The sequence below is a fragment of the Strix aluco genome, chromosome 19 (assembly GCF_031877795.1).
Source record: "Strix aluco isolate bStrAlu1 chromosome 19, bStrAlu1.hap1, whole genome shotgun sequence".
In the NCBI taxonomy this organism is placed as follows: Eukaryota; Metazoa; Chordata; class Aves; order Strigiformes; family Strigidae; genus Strix; species Strix aluco.
Genome location: NC_133949.1, coordinates 11,751,302 through 11,763,471, shown reverse-complemented (window position 1 = coordinate 11,763,471; position 12,170 = coordinate 11,751,302). Strand labels below are relative to the sequence as shown.

At 40.7% G+C, this 12,170-nt stretch overlaps 1 protein-coding gene across 5 annotated transcripts in view; it reads right to left on the bottom strand.

Annotated features, from left to right (window-relative positions):
* The window catches only part of GOSR1 (golgi SNAP receptor complex member 1), a 33,530-nt gene extending 21,414 nt beyond the window's left edge, over positions 1 to 12,116 (bottom strand). For 4 of the 5 annotated variants that reach the window (XR_012625729.1, XM_074844979.1, XM_074844976.1 and 1 more), the window contains exons 1-6: positions 12,027 to 12,116; positions 11,417 to 11,531; positions 9,649 to 9,736; positions 9,332 to 9,439; positions 8,807 to 8,898; positions 8,547 to 8,621 (exon numbers count right to left, since the gene is read on the bottom strand). Coding sequence is in view for 4 of the 5 variants with exons in the window: in XM_074844979.1 (XP_074701080.1) it covers positions 8,547 to 8,621; positions 8,807 to 8,898; positions 9,332 to 9,439; positions 9,649 to 9,736; positions 11,417 to 11,531; positions 12,027 to 12,057 (509 nt within the window). In the remaining variant the exon portion in view is untranslated. The remainder of the gene's footprint in view (positions 1 to 8,546; positions 8,622 to 8,806; positions 8,899 to 9,331; positions 9,440 to 9,648; positions 9,737 to 11,416; positions 11,532 to 12,026) is intronic. The other variant, XM_074844977.1, reaches the window with a different exon arrangement.
* Between the last annotated feature and the right edge of the window lie 54 nt (positions 12,117 to 12,170).

Here is a 12,170-nt window from a genome sequence, read left to right as displayed (position 1 = left end):
TTTGTTGGGCACACACAGACAAGATAGATGCCCAACTTACAAGAAACACAAGCTGTTTATAATCTGTACTGTAACAAAAAAGATTGTGCCACTTTTCTAGCTCAGTGGTTTTTGACTAAAGCTAGACAAAGCTAAAAAAATTGTTCTACTACTCACACACTCCTAAGCAACCAAGAAAAGAGAACACAAGGGGGAATGTCTTCCAGAAAAGCCCCATCATATAAACAACGCTGTAATTAATATCTTTTTAATTTCCAGCGAAGCTAACACAGAAATGAAGTGAGAGTTATCCCTAGGATGACAACCCAATTTTAATTTAGTACGAAACCCTAAAATATACATTGATAGAAATGTATTTTGCTTCCTAACTGCATTTTCACCTGCTGTGGTTTTGAGGGCTTGTTTGGCAGTTGTAGAAAGCTGTATGGCTTTCATCCAGGACTTGCCCAAAGCACCTAATGTTACAACTATCTACCTGCCTGTAAAGTTTCAGAACACAATTCTTAAAACTGCACAGTTAACCATACAATATAATGAACACCCATGGTTTGACAGTCAAAGTGCACACAACATTTAAACCATCTACAATCCAAATACAGGATGCAATTCATTAATGGGTGAAGAGCTCAACATTTTTCTTCTGACCCAATTTCACTGTGTTCTTAGGCTTGCCTTTTAATCTAAATCTAAACAAGATGCATTCTTCCAGAAGTGTGACTATACTTAACATAAACAAGTCTCTCAAGTGAGAGGAAAGCACTCTGCATCTTTCACTTGACAACAAAACTAAGGTCCTTGAAAGGCTCTAAGCAAAACTGTATTATCAGGCCAAAATAGGGATGCTTTAGTGAGAATTTGGATCTAGTTCTGCTTATTGTCATGGATTTGATAGAAAGTATGTACCCTTAGCAGATGGAGGTTGATGCTTTTTAACAAACCACTGGTCAAGCAACACACTTAGGTGTCTGCATAGCCTACCATTCAGCAGCCAAGAATGACAAGAACCTCATTCTAATGCATTACTACCTAGGTTCAAATTAAATAAACTCAAGAATGACATTTATACAGTTATGTGATAGCTTTCCAGAGATATGGTCTGTATTTGAGAAAAATGGAAATAATCACTATTTAACATATCCATATAAATCAAATGAAATTCAACAGCTTGTTTTTACTGGAGGTTCCAATAGCAAATAATGAGCAATCGCTTCTGGCCTTAAAGAATAATGAAGTACACAGCCACGCTGACAAAAAAAAAATGACATGCAGCATTAGAATAATGATTCTCAGATTCCACAAAATAAATTCTATAAAACTCCACCATTGTTGATTCAGTTCAAAAGATGCACCTACTTTTCAGAACCAACCCATGTAAGAAGGATTTCAGTACTTGTCAAAATCCTAATTTCAATACAGACCTTGGGAGTGTGGGGGGGAAGCTGTCCTAGTTAAGAAGCAGTGTTGAAAGGAAAGCTAAAAACAAATAAAACATGCATCACTGACTTGTTTATTTCTGAAATGAGCAAGAAACTTCAGAAGTAAAGCTCTGAAGTTTGAAGTGTGGCTTTACATCCCTCCCTCCCTCTCCTCAAATCAAGGGCATAGCGTTGTTTCCAAGGTAAAGCCGAGAACCAGAGACGTTTTAGTCCTAACCACCCTTTTTCCATGATATATTCAGGAAATCGTTCACACTGTGTTGTGGGAATTTGTTCTTTAGTTTCTGCAGACCTCGGACAGTTTCTGTAGCCTCTTTCCCAGGGGGTGCATGGAAGTACATGCATAAACCTTCGCATTTTATACAGATGAAAAGCAAACAAAGAGTTTGAGGTTCTTAATGCCAACACCTGTGTGACTGCATCCTTTGTCACCTGGATAATTCAATTTCGTACTGGAAGTTACAGAGGAAGTGCCCAAACTAGGTTTTGTGCCTGCGTGTGGTGGTTTGTTGGGTTTTTTTGTTTGGTGCGTCCCACCCCCCGCCTTTCTTCAAATCATTCACTTTAGACATATTGAGGCATCAAAATATCACAACAGTCATCAATCTCAGGGAAATTATTGATTACAGTGTTTTCTAAAGCAATCCAACTATAAGGAAAGGATGAAAATAAACCTTGTGAGATGAATATAATCTTTTGGGGTAGGTTTGTTTTTTTAAGTCCTAAATACAGCACAGGAAGATGAAAAGCACTAGTTGATTTTACTCTAATGAAGCTCAAGCTATTTTTAGAGGGAAAACCTCTTTTAAATCCTGAAGTGCTTGGCTGATTTTCATGTTCTTTTATTAAGTTATTTATAAATAATATCAATACCCAGGAGAACATCTTCCTTCATTGCCTGCAAGCTTTGAACCTCCCCAAATTCTCATTAAACTATTTCAATAACTTGCTCATACAGTCATATAATTACAGTCACATAACAAGCAGTGAAGTTTCTTTTTTCCAGCAGATATGAACTGTTTCCCTCATTGTTCAGTATTTACTATTAAAATAAGAAAATGGGCAAGTTGTTCTCAGTCTGGTGTTGTAGTTAAGTATAAGATATGCCCAAGTCTCGTATTCAGTCTGGAACTTGTTACAGGGGAAGCTGATCCAGCCACTTACAAAGTGGCCTTGTGTCATTCTGCCATGAATCTTCAAGAGACAGAGATTCTGCCAGCATGCCTACAAATAAAACCCATTCAATCCCATGCCGAGATAAGGCTAAAGGAAGGAATCACTGATGCATAACTGCAACAGAGAAAACTCTGCAGCAATAGGACACAGAGCACAACGAGAAAATGGAATCATATTTTGAAAGAGGATTACAGTACAAGTTGTTGTGCATCTAAGTATGCTTTTGCAATACCAAAAATCCTCCTTCGTTCAAATCCCTTCCTTGAAAACCACTTTATTTGTGCCACTGCTCAGACAGAGCATATATCCCTGCCCAAAAAGTCCGTGTTATGGATATTCAGTGGTAAGTCGGGCAGTAAGGTAATGACCACTGTCATCCTGACTGGCTAACTGAGGCACTAACATGCACTTTTGATGCGATAGTTTCTCAAACTTCCTTATTCTAGAAACGAAGAGAACACGTGAATGGTATTAGGGAAAACAGTGACAAGATCAGTGCCAGAGCTATTGCAATTAATGGCCAGGGAAACATTTTAACCCAGATTCCTCTCACTGTATCTCCCAGTTCAATAGACGGAGCGCTGCAGCCTCTCATTGCTACTGCACAGCAAGTCTGCTGCCAAATTACATTGTAGCCGGTGCTTCTTGGCAAAGTGTCCAGACCAAGGCCATGGATGGCATGTATTGTCCTTTCACAGCAAATCTGTTTTGTTTTTTCATTACTGCTATAAAGCAAAGAAAATTATTCATTATCAAGTGCTGCTTCAGTTAAAATCTGTATTAAAATTAAGAGAACGGAGCGACAAGAACTCCACATTCTGCTTTGACATGAACACAAAAAAAAAAAGTTTAACTTAGAGGCAAGTTTTGCAATTAAAAAAAAAAACAAAACCCTTCTTGGGCCTGACTAAAGCGAAGCTCAGCAGTTCTGAGGCTGCAGAGGAGGCAACCAGCAGGAACCCAGGGAGGAGGCTCATCACACTCCTCCCTCCCTGCTGCTTCCCCAACCACCTTGGGAAGGAAAAAGGAATTGGTGAATTAGCTGTTTTTCCTGTAGTCTTTCTCCTTCCAAGAGAAGATGAAAGAGGTGCAGTGGTGAAACACCAGAGCAGTTACTGCCCAAGCATCTGTGTGTCCTCCCCTGGAGACTGGAGGCTTCCCCCTCCCTGGGGATGGAAGGAGAGACAACAGCACTTCCCTGGTTTTAATCAAATACTGAAGGTGCACTGAAATCCACAGGAACCTGAGCAGCAACAGCATGATGAAAGGAAATCAGGGCATGCGGAGCAGAGAACAGGGATAACAAAAGAAAAGGCAATGAGATTAAGGCAGAAAACTGGTAGCTTTTTGCCAAAAGATCGACACACCTGTAAACAAAAACCCTGTAAGGTGTCTCTGCATCTCATGAAGCTAACTTCTCTGTGCAGATCAGTATTGAAGTGAAAATCTGTAAGCAACATCAATATTTAGAGGAAAAATGGTCAACAAGTCACTCCCTCTATTAAGATCTGGACTGTATTATGAACAAAGTTTGAAAGCAGTTTCCCGGTGATTATTCTCTACTGAATGTGGCCATTTCTGCCCAAACAACAACAGGAAATTTGAAATAGTTCTGCTGAAAAATGAAATGCAATAATAATAGTAATAAAAATATTCAGTACTCCAGATTACTTTCACATATATGAAGCACTGCACAAACATTAATTTATCCTAATCATCTCCACAAATCAGGTATGTATTATTAATAGCACCATTACGCAACTCCTGCAGATTCCCGTTATTTCTTTCGCTCACTTCTCTTATTCCTCTTTTCTCTTTCACATGCAGAACACATCCCTCTCTGATTTATCTGCTCTCCTCTTTTTCTCCTTCAAAGTTCCTCACCCACCTATTCTGGCACCCCTACCCTCTCTGTTCCCAGTGCTAAACCTTTTAATACACACAGGGATGTTTTCTGTCCACCAGCCACTTCTTTTGGAAAAGGACAAATGTCTAACTTCTGAGCACTGGAGCTGATTAATAAAGTAACAGTCATGCAGTGGCCCTACAGTGACAGATCTACTACCGCAAATGCTAGCAACCACTAAGTGGTCTAGTTTTCATCTAGTTTTATAATGAATTCATCATAGGTAATAAAATCTGTAATTTCTATCTAAACCTTGGAAGCCTTCATCAACTTTTACACAAATTCACCTGATATGGTAACATTCACATACAATGCAAGTACAAGGGAAATTTTCATTTGCATACACACACAATATTGCAAATTTAATCAAACGCATTAGTCCCTTCTTGGCTGACTTAGACTACAACTCATCAATAACTGCAGAATTTCTCAGGGCAAACACTAAGTTGACAGGACTCTTTCCTCTGAGGCAGCACTTTTCAGAGCAGTTTTTAAAATGCTAAGCTAGATCTATTCATCAAAATTGTTTTCTTTAGATGGAAAACAGTATTACAAGAAAAAGAATGACTTGTTTACCTCCCTAGCCAAAAGTATACAAACAGAAAAGATGAGACAAACACCTTTACTGAATGGCACAGGCCCAAGGAAACAAGCATTCAAAAACCAACTGCAAACATGACCGTGCTAGATTTGGCATTTCTTTAAGCACCTGATATGCCAAAAGATCTGGGGTATTAGGTAGAAATATTAACAGAGCATCAATATTCAACAAGACCTGTCTTCCAGCCTTCCTTTAATTAACAGGTGTTAAAATTTTTATTAAAAAATGTAGGTATTATTGTTTTGCTCTCTAGAGGTAGGTAAAACTATCCTTATCTGTATAGAAGTAGGAAACTGGGTGACTTAAAAACTTCATGCCTTCTATGCACAGTCAATAAAATTTCCAGACAAATCTCCCTTCCCAGTAAAACTCAGAATCAGCCGATTTATAAAATTAATTGGACCAGCAGCGAAGCTTTCAGTCGAAGAGAGAAGAACATGCCATGCTTTCTCTAACCCTCCCAGAACGGGGCTGCAGCAGCGCAGAGCCCAGCATGCCCCCAGCCTGGGGGCTGCCCCAAGCACCACCATCCTGACATGAAAGTGCTCAACACCCCTGTGCCAGCAGCACTGACACAGCAGCCGGCCCCACCCAGGGAAAGAGAATCCAAATGGATGCACGATCCTCACGGCTTAATGGATAGCAGTTTATGTATTACAGGCACAGCAAGGGCTTGCACAGAGCTTCAGCTGTTGCAATTCCCTTGGTGCTTAAGACACGTTGGATCCTTTTATGCATCAAAATTTTGTACTCGCAGATTTTTTTATTTCCCCTCCTTTTTATGATTACCTACATAAGTAAAATTAAGTCAGACAGATTTTCCTTCATTCTTCTTTCAGAAGACATGATGTTCAAAATGTGACAGAAAAATAAAAAGGCAGATTTAGGTAAAAAAGCAGAGGTCCATCTCTCCAAAGTCCCTCCCAGAGAAGAGCTTTCTGGCTCTCCTCCTCTTACTCCCCAGTGAGATACCCCCACAAACAATACCGCCTAGGGCTGCCAGCGTGCTTTTTAAAGAGCATTCACGGAAAACACCGCCAAGAGTAAACTCAAGTTTCCGCTTATCCTGTCTCACATGGTAGTGCATAAAGAAAAAGGCTGACAGATGAGTCTGGTACTCTGCAGTGGGGTAATAGCTCATACAGTCTCCATTACCAGATCATGGAATAAATATGTAATAGGTTAAAGTACTTAATATCATAAATTACGCAGGGTCAAGACCAAGTGAATGCTCCAGTATTTGATACAAATATATAATTTCTGTGACATTATTTCATTACTTTGCAGCATATTATAATACAACTGCAAAGCTTCTGTTCCCATGTCCATTTTTCAAGCTCTTTTTATAGGTTTCACAACTTCACTAAAAATACATTTGAGTTTTTACTGCTGTGTCTTTGTGACAATGTATATATATTAATTATGTAGTTAAATCAATTAGTCTAGCACCTTAATTTATTGTGCTGAAAATATGCAGCATCAAGACTCACACAAAGCTTGTCAGCTTATCCTAAGAGCATGCTTGGTGTAATCTGCCAGCTCCTTGTGATTTCTTGGGACCTTTTGCTAGCTTTTACAGCTTTTTGGCATTAATAGCTCATTAACTGCTTTCTCTGAAGACGAATATGTTGAAACTCTTTAAGAATTTCCTCTGCCAATATCTCTTTCAATTCAATTCTCAATTCAAAAGTTTTGTACATTCTGTGAGCTCTGGTTTCTCACCAAAGTTGTCTTCTGCTTCTACACCAGATTTCTTCATGCACCTTAAAGTCATCTCCACCTTGCAGTGGGGTTCCAGGATTAGTTTTGGACCTGTTTCCTAAAGATCCCCAACTCACACTTCTTGTTTTCAGTGTCGTGGGGTTTTTTTCAAGTCTTGACAAATTCAAATAATCACTTAGAAGATGGTTTAACTGCTTCTGAAACTGCCTTATTTAATTCCATTTTTCATGCATTTTTATCCTAAAAACATACTGGAGAGTTTAGCACGTTTAAAGAGATTAAAGCAATCAATGCCTCAACGATTGCTAGGTTCAAATTCTGAAGACATCTGCCAGAAAATGTTTACAAAATGGTCTAAATTTTCTTCTCTTCAGTGTTTCAAACTTTTCAAAATAGTGCACTCAGAGGAATGCCAGTTTCTTAGAAATATATTTTACAACTCCAGAAATATTTTATTTGTAGTCTTAACAAAATGCCAGATGTATAAAAGTATTTACCAGCCCTCCAATAAGAAACCCAAGCAAAACAAAAAACCCCAAATACAACATCGGCAAAGAACCAGGTTTACTCAGATTAACTGATTCTTCAAAGTACAACATTTCAGGTAACATTCACCTCCAAAATATTAAGATTGGGGTTTTTTCCTGGAAACTTTACATTTTCTGATCATGCATGTTTAATAATAAATTCAACCTAACAGAAGTCATAATTCAAGCTTTAAATGAATTAATTTCTAAGTTTTAAAAATATTAAAGAAAATTGAGGATGAAATGGTGGTAAACCACAATTGAAAAACTTGGCTTTCATTTCCTGTAAAAGCTTTTTGTGCAGTTCTGGCTAGAAGTTTAAGTTATCTTTAAGAGAGCACATTTGAGAAAGCCACAGGTAATTTTTTATTTATTTTTTTAAAAAATTAAAGCCTGCCCTCTTGTGTAAGACTGGGGTTTAGCATGGCTACAGTCAAGAACCCAAAGGCATGAAGATCAGTGCTACTTCTTAACTATCTAAAAACCATGAACCTTCTAGTGCTCTTCCTTCCGACTGTGCTGCTTTTGCTGAATGGGGAACACACAAAGCAGCTACTCGTAATCTAATGCCCTTTCTGCAACAAACAAAAAAAAAGTGCTTTCTATTTTGCTTGTTATCTTGGTCAATAAATAGTTGCAAATTGACTGCAGTTTAAGTGCACAGGTAATTTTGGAATTAGTCTCTTCCATCACCTTTTGTACATATTCAGTTGAGTCAAAAGGAAAAAAAAGGTTCTTCACTGTCTGACAAATAAAGAAAGGGAAAAACAGCTAAATCATTCAGACTTTGTTTTGTTTTTTAACCTTTATCCCAGTTAGCATACTTATAAAGGCATCTACTTCCTTAAGAGGGGCTAAGCATGAAGTCTGAGTCACAAGCGACTTGCAAAAACCCACTGAAGAAAACATACAATATCACTTAGACAAGATCCTGAAGTCAGAATCACTGAAAACTACCATGACTACTACCGGCTATATGCACTTCAGTCAGCATAAGCAATAAATGTTTATCCAGCTGCAGAAGTAGCAGCACTGTCACAGAATACATAGTGCAAGGCATTCATTGTGAACATACACATCTACAAACGGACAAAGTTTTCACGCATACTTGAAATTAAGAATGTTTCATCCCCCAGAAAAGTTAGGCACCTCCAACATAAGTAACAAGTAACACCTACTTTCGAAGGTGTTCGTGTTCCTTCAGGAATAGTTCTGTTCTTCTGTTATTCACACCAGACCCACTTTTATATGATCTAGAATCCAAGAACAAAACAGAATCTTATCACAGCCATAATAAGAGTTGTGAATTCAAGTAACTTTTGTTTTATTCAAAGCACAGACAAATAAGCTAAGCCAAGTATTCTCCTACAGGAGGGTTTCCCACCTTCTCCCTCCGAGATAGTCCCATGCCTTGGCTGTAACACACAATATGACTTACTCGATATCTTTTCGTACTGATCCCAACAGATTCTCCCTTTCTCGTATTGCCAAAAAGTTCGCTTTGGTTTTGTGGAATTCGTGCGTATAATCCTGTAATAAAACAGTTATTCCAAAATTAGGATCCTGAGATCAATTTAACAACACAATATACTCAAGTAAGATCCAACCATCTTTTAAAATGTTAACTGTTCCTTAACACAAATAGGAAATTCACATCAGAACAGACCACACAGACAAGATAATTCATTACAGTACCCTTCCCTTTTTTAAAGACACCCTCATAAGATGACATGCTTTACTGTTCTTTCTTAGTTAGGTACTAGGCACCAATATCACATAAAAAATGCTATTTTTTCAACTCGGAGTTCACTGACTGGGGTGTCTGGATAGAAGAAAATTGAGATGGGATCAGTGGCATTTAAATCTTCTGGTAAGACATTCAAGCATGCTCTAATATCAGCACTGCTAGTAATTATTCCAAACAAGGAAACAAAATAAGAGCAAGAAGACATGTGTTTGTTACCTGCAATATGTCTCTATGACGCTGTAACGTATGCATCAGTGCAGCATTCAGGGACGGGACTCCTGCACTATTTGTGTATTCTGCCATTTTGTCATTTATTCCAGTAAGCTAGAGGAAGACAAAAAACCCACAAAAACATGAAATGGCTTATTCTTCCAAGAAAGTTACAATGTGTAAGTTGAAGGACCTAGCTCTAATGGCACACGCATACCTTTAGAAACACTTGTCTAACACCCACACACGTTATTTCCTAACATTCATCACAGAAATCTATACTGCAATAGATGCTGAAGTGAAACTGCAGTAACTTGAGTTACCTTTCCCAGAAGTTGTTCAATCTCCACAGCCATGGTCTCAAACATTCTGTCCTGGCTTGATCCATTTAAGAGAGGAGTTGTGTCAGAGCTAAGGAAAGAGAGGAGGAGCAGTTACTGAAAAGTACATCACCTTTTCACAAATGCAAGAAATAAGGAAACACTAGTGTCAGGTGTTGGCCAGCTCGACTACCCAGGTTTCCTAGAGAGATGAATTAAGCTCAGAAAAATTACATTTTCTTATCATACATGCCTTTAACTCTTATCTGAACTAGAGACACAGTATCACCTGGGGAAAATATAACCTCTCCTTGGAAGATATGCCTGACACCAAACACTTGTCTACTACCAGCACGTGTCTAGCACCAATGCCCTTATCTCCCCAACTTTTAAGCTTGATTTATTTATTTATTGGCAGGAGGAAGCACTGCACTGTTAGCATGTTATACCAGCTACATAATTACACCTTAATAACAGTGTTAGGACAACCCACTGACCTATTAAGCACTCAGTGTTCTACAGAGCTATGCAAACCACACAATTTATGCCAATTACAGTTTCATGCAGTACACCTTCCCTATATGCTTTTTAAGGTAAACTAAAACCACAATCAAAAGTCATATATAAGCAACAGAACAGAAGCCCAACACAGGGTATGCCAACCTGCAAAGTATGAGAACTAATACCTTTCAGAGACTACTCGTTACTTTGGTAATCCACCATAACTAGAGCAAGAGAAGTAAATTTTGCATAGGACAGCAAAAATAATTAAAACAATTAAATTACCCGGCAAGTAACAGCACTGAGCCAGAAACAAGAGACTAGGACTCTGATTCAAGAGTAACATGATCATTCTTGAGACTCTCTGAGGCTTCCAGAACCAGAAATTCACGTAAAGGTTCAAAACTAATTCAATCATCAAATAAATAAATAAAAATATCAACACACATACATACAGTAGTCACACTCACAACCGATACACAGTTAATAAGCAAAGAATGGCAGTTTTTAAAGGTTGTGCCCAGTGACAGAGAAGTTGATAATTAGTGCTGTGGAACTCCAGGGAAGACCTCAACTCTAGCCCATAAGCTAGAAAGACTTGAAAAGTTTTATCACATTAATTCTTCAGTCAAACATGAATCTGCCTAAAGCAAACAGAAAGTACTCATATGTGTATGTATTTATCTGGTTCATGTATATATATAAATGTGTATCTAGCTCTCACTATTACTACTCATCTTATGAGAAAGCCAGAAAGAAACTGCTATCCCTCCTGAAGGGAGGGCTGGTCCTCTGAGCAACCTTGGAGGAGTCACAGCTGCCCAGTGCTCCAGTTCACTTACCATTAGAACAGGGATTACAAATACTGCACTAGCCCACCTGAAAGGTGTAAGGCTGAATTCCCCTAATACTGAAGTCCCTGAAAAGCTCCTACTAGTTCAATACAAGAAAAATTGGAAAATAAGCAAGCCTTAAAAAGCCCCTCTCATCAGCTCACACACTAACCCCTCAGTTACAAACTGAAGTTTAAACTCAGCCTCCCCTGCTCTCACACAGCACCACTGCAGCCCATCATGCACCTGACTCATGTGCCAATATCGCTCATTCTTGCATCAAGACCAACACCAGGGTCACAGCATCAAGAAGTGCTGAAATGAGCTTCTTAAGAAGCTAAGCATAAAAGCCACAGGTGGGACTAACATGAAGCAAATTATAAAAATGAACCAAGTACCACAAGCAGCGTTTAAAACATAAAAAAATGGGCTAGTACCTATACCTGTCGCGCCTTCCGTCTCGGGTGCTGCTGTAGCTGGTGCAGAGTTTGCTGAAGGAGACCAGCTTCAGGTCCAGCTCGTTCTCCAGCTGCCTCGCCTGCTTCCTGAGATCTGCACAGGGCGGCCCAGAGTGAGGGAGAAGTCACAAACCCGCGGTGACCCCACGCCTTCAGGGAAAATGTTTTCACGAGGTGCTTTCAAGCGCCGCTGGCAGAGACTTCTCGAAAGCCCCGGAGTGGGGAAACCCACAGAGACCGACAAGGGGGGGGCCCTGACGGTGGCGGAGCACCCCACGCTGAAAGCGGGGGCACGGCTGAACACCCACAGGCCCTGTCCCACACGGCCGGGGGGGTCCGGCGCGGGGTGCCGCCCCCCTCCCCGCGGGCCCCGAGGCCTCCCCACCGCAGGGCTCAGCCGGGCCCCGACGCCTCATGGCTGAGGGGCCGACGGGGCCACTGCAGCCTCCCGGCACGGGCGGCGCCGGTCCCCCGGAGGCGGGCAGAGGGGACCCGGCGGCAGTTCCGCCCCGCCCAGACCGGGCTGTGCCCCGGCCGGGCCCCGCGGCACGCAGCCACCCCGTCCCCACCGCCCTCGGGCCCCACTCGCCTTCCCAGTAGTTGCTGCTCCCCGCCGCCATCTTTGTTGTCCAACGTCAGCCACGGCCCGGCGAGACCGGGCCACCGAGAAGGGCGGACCAGAGCGTCTTCCCGGACGCGCGGCGCCCGCCGGGACGGGCGGACCTCCCGCTGC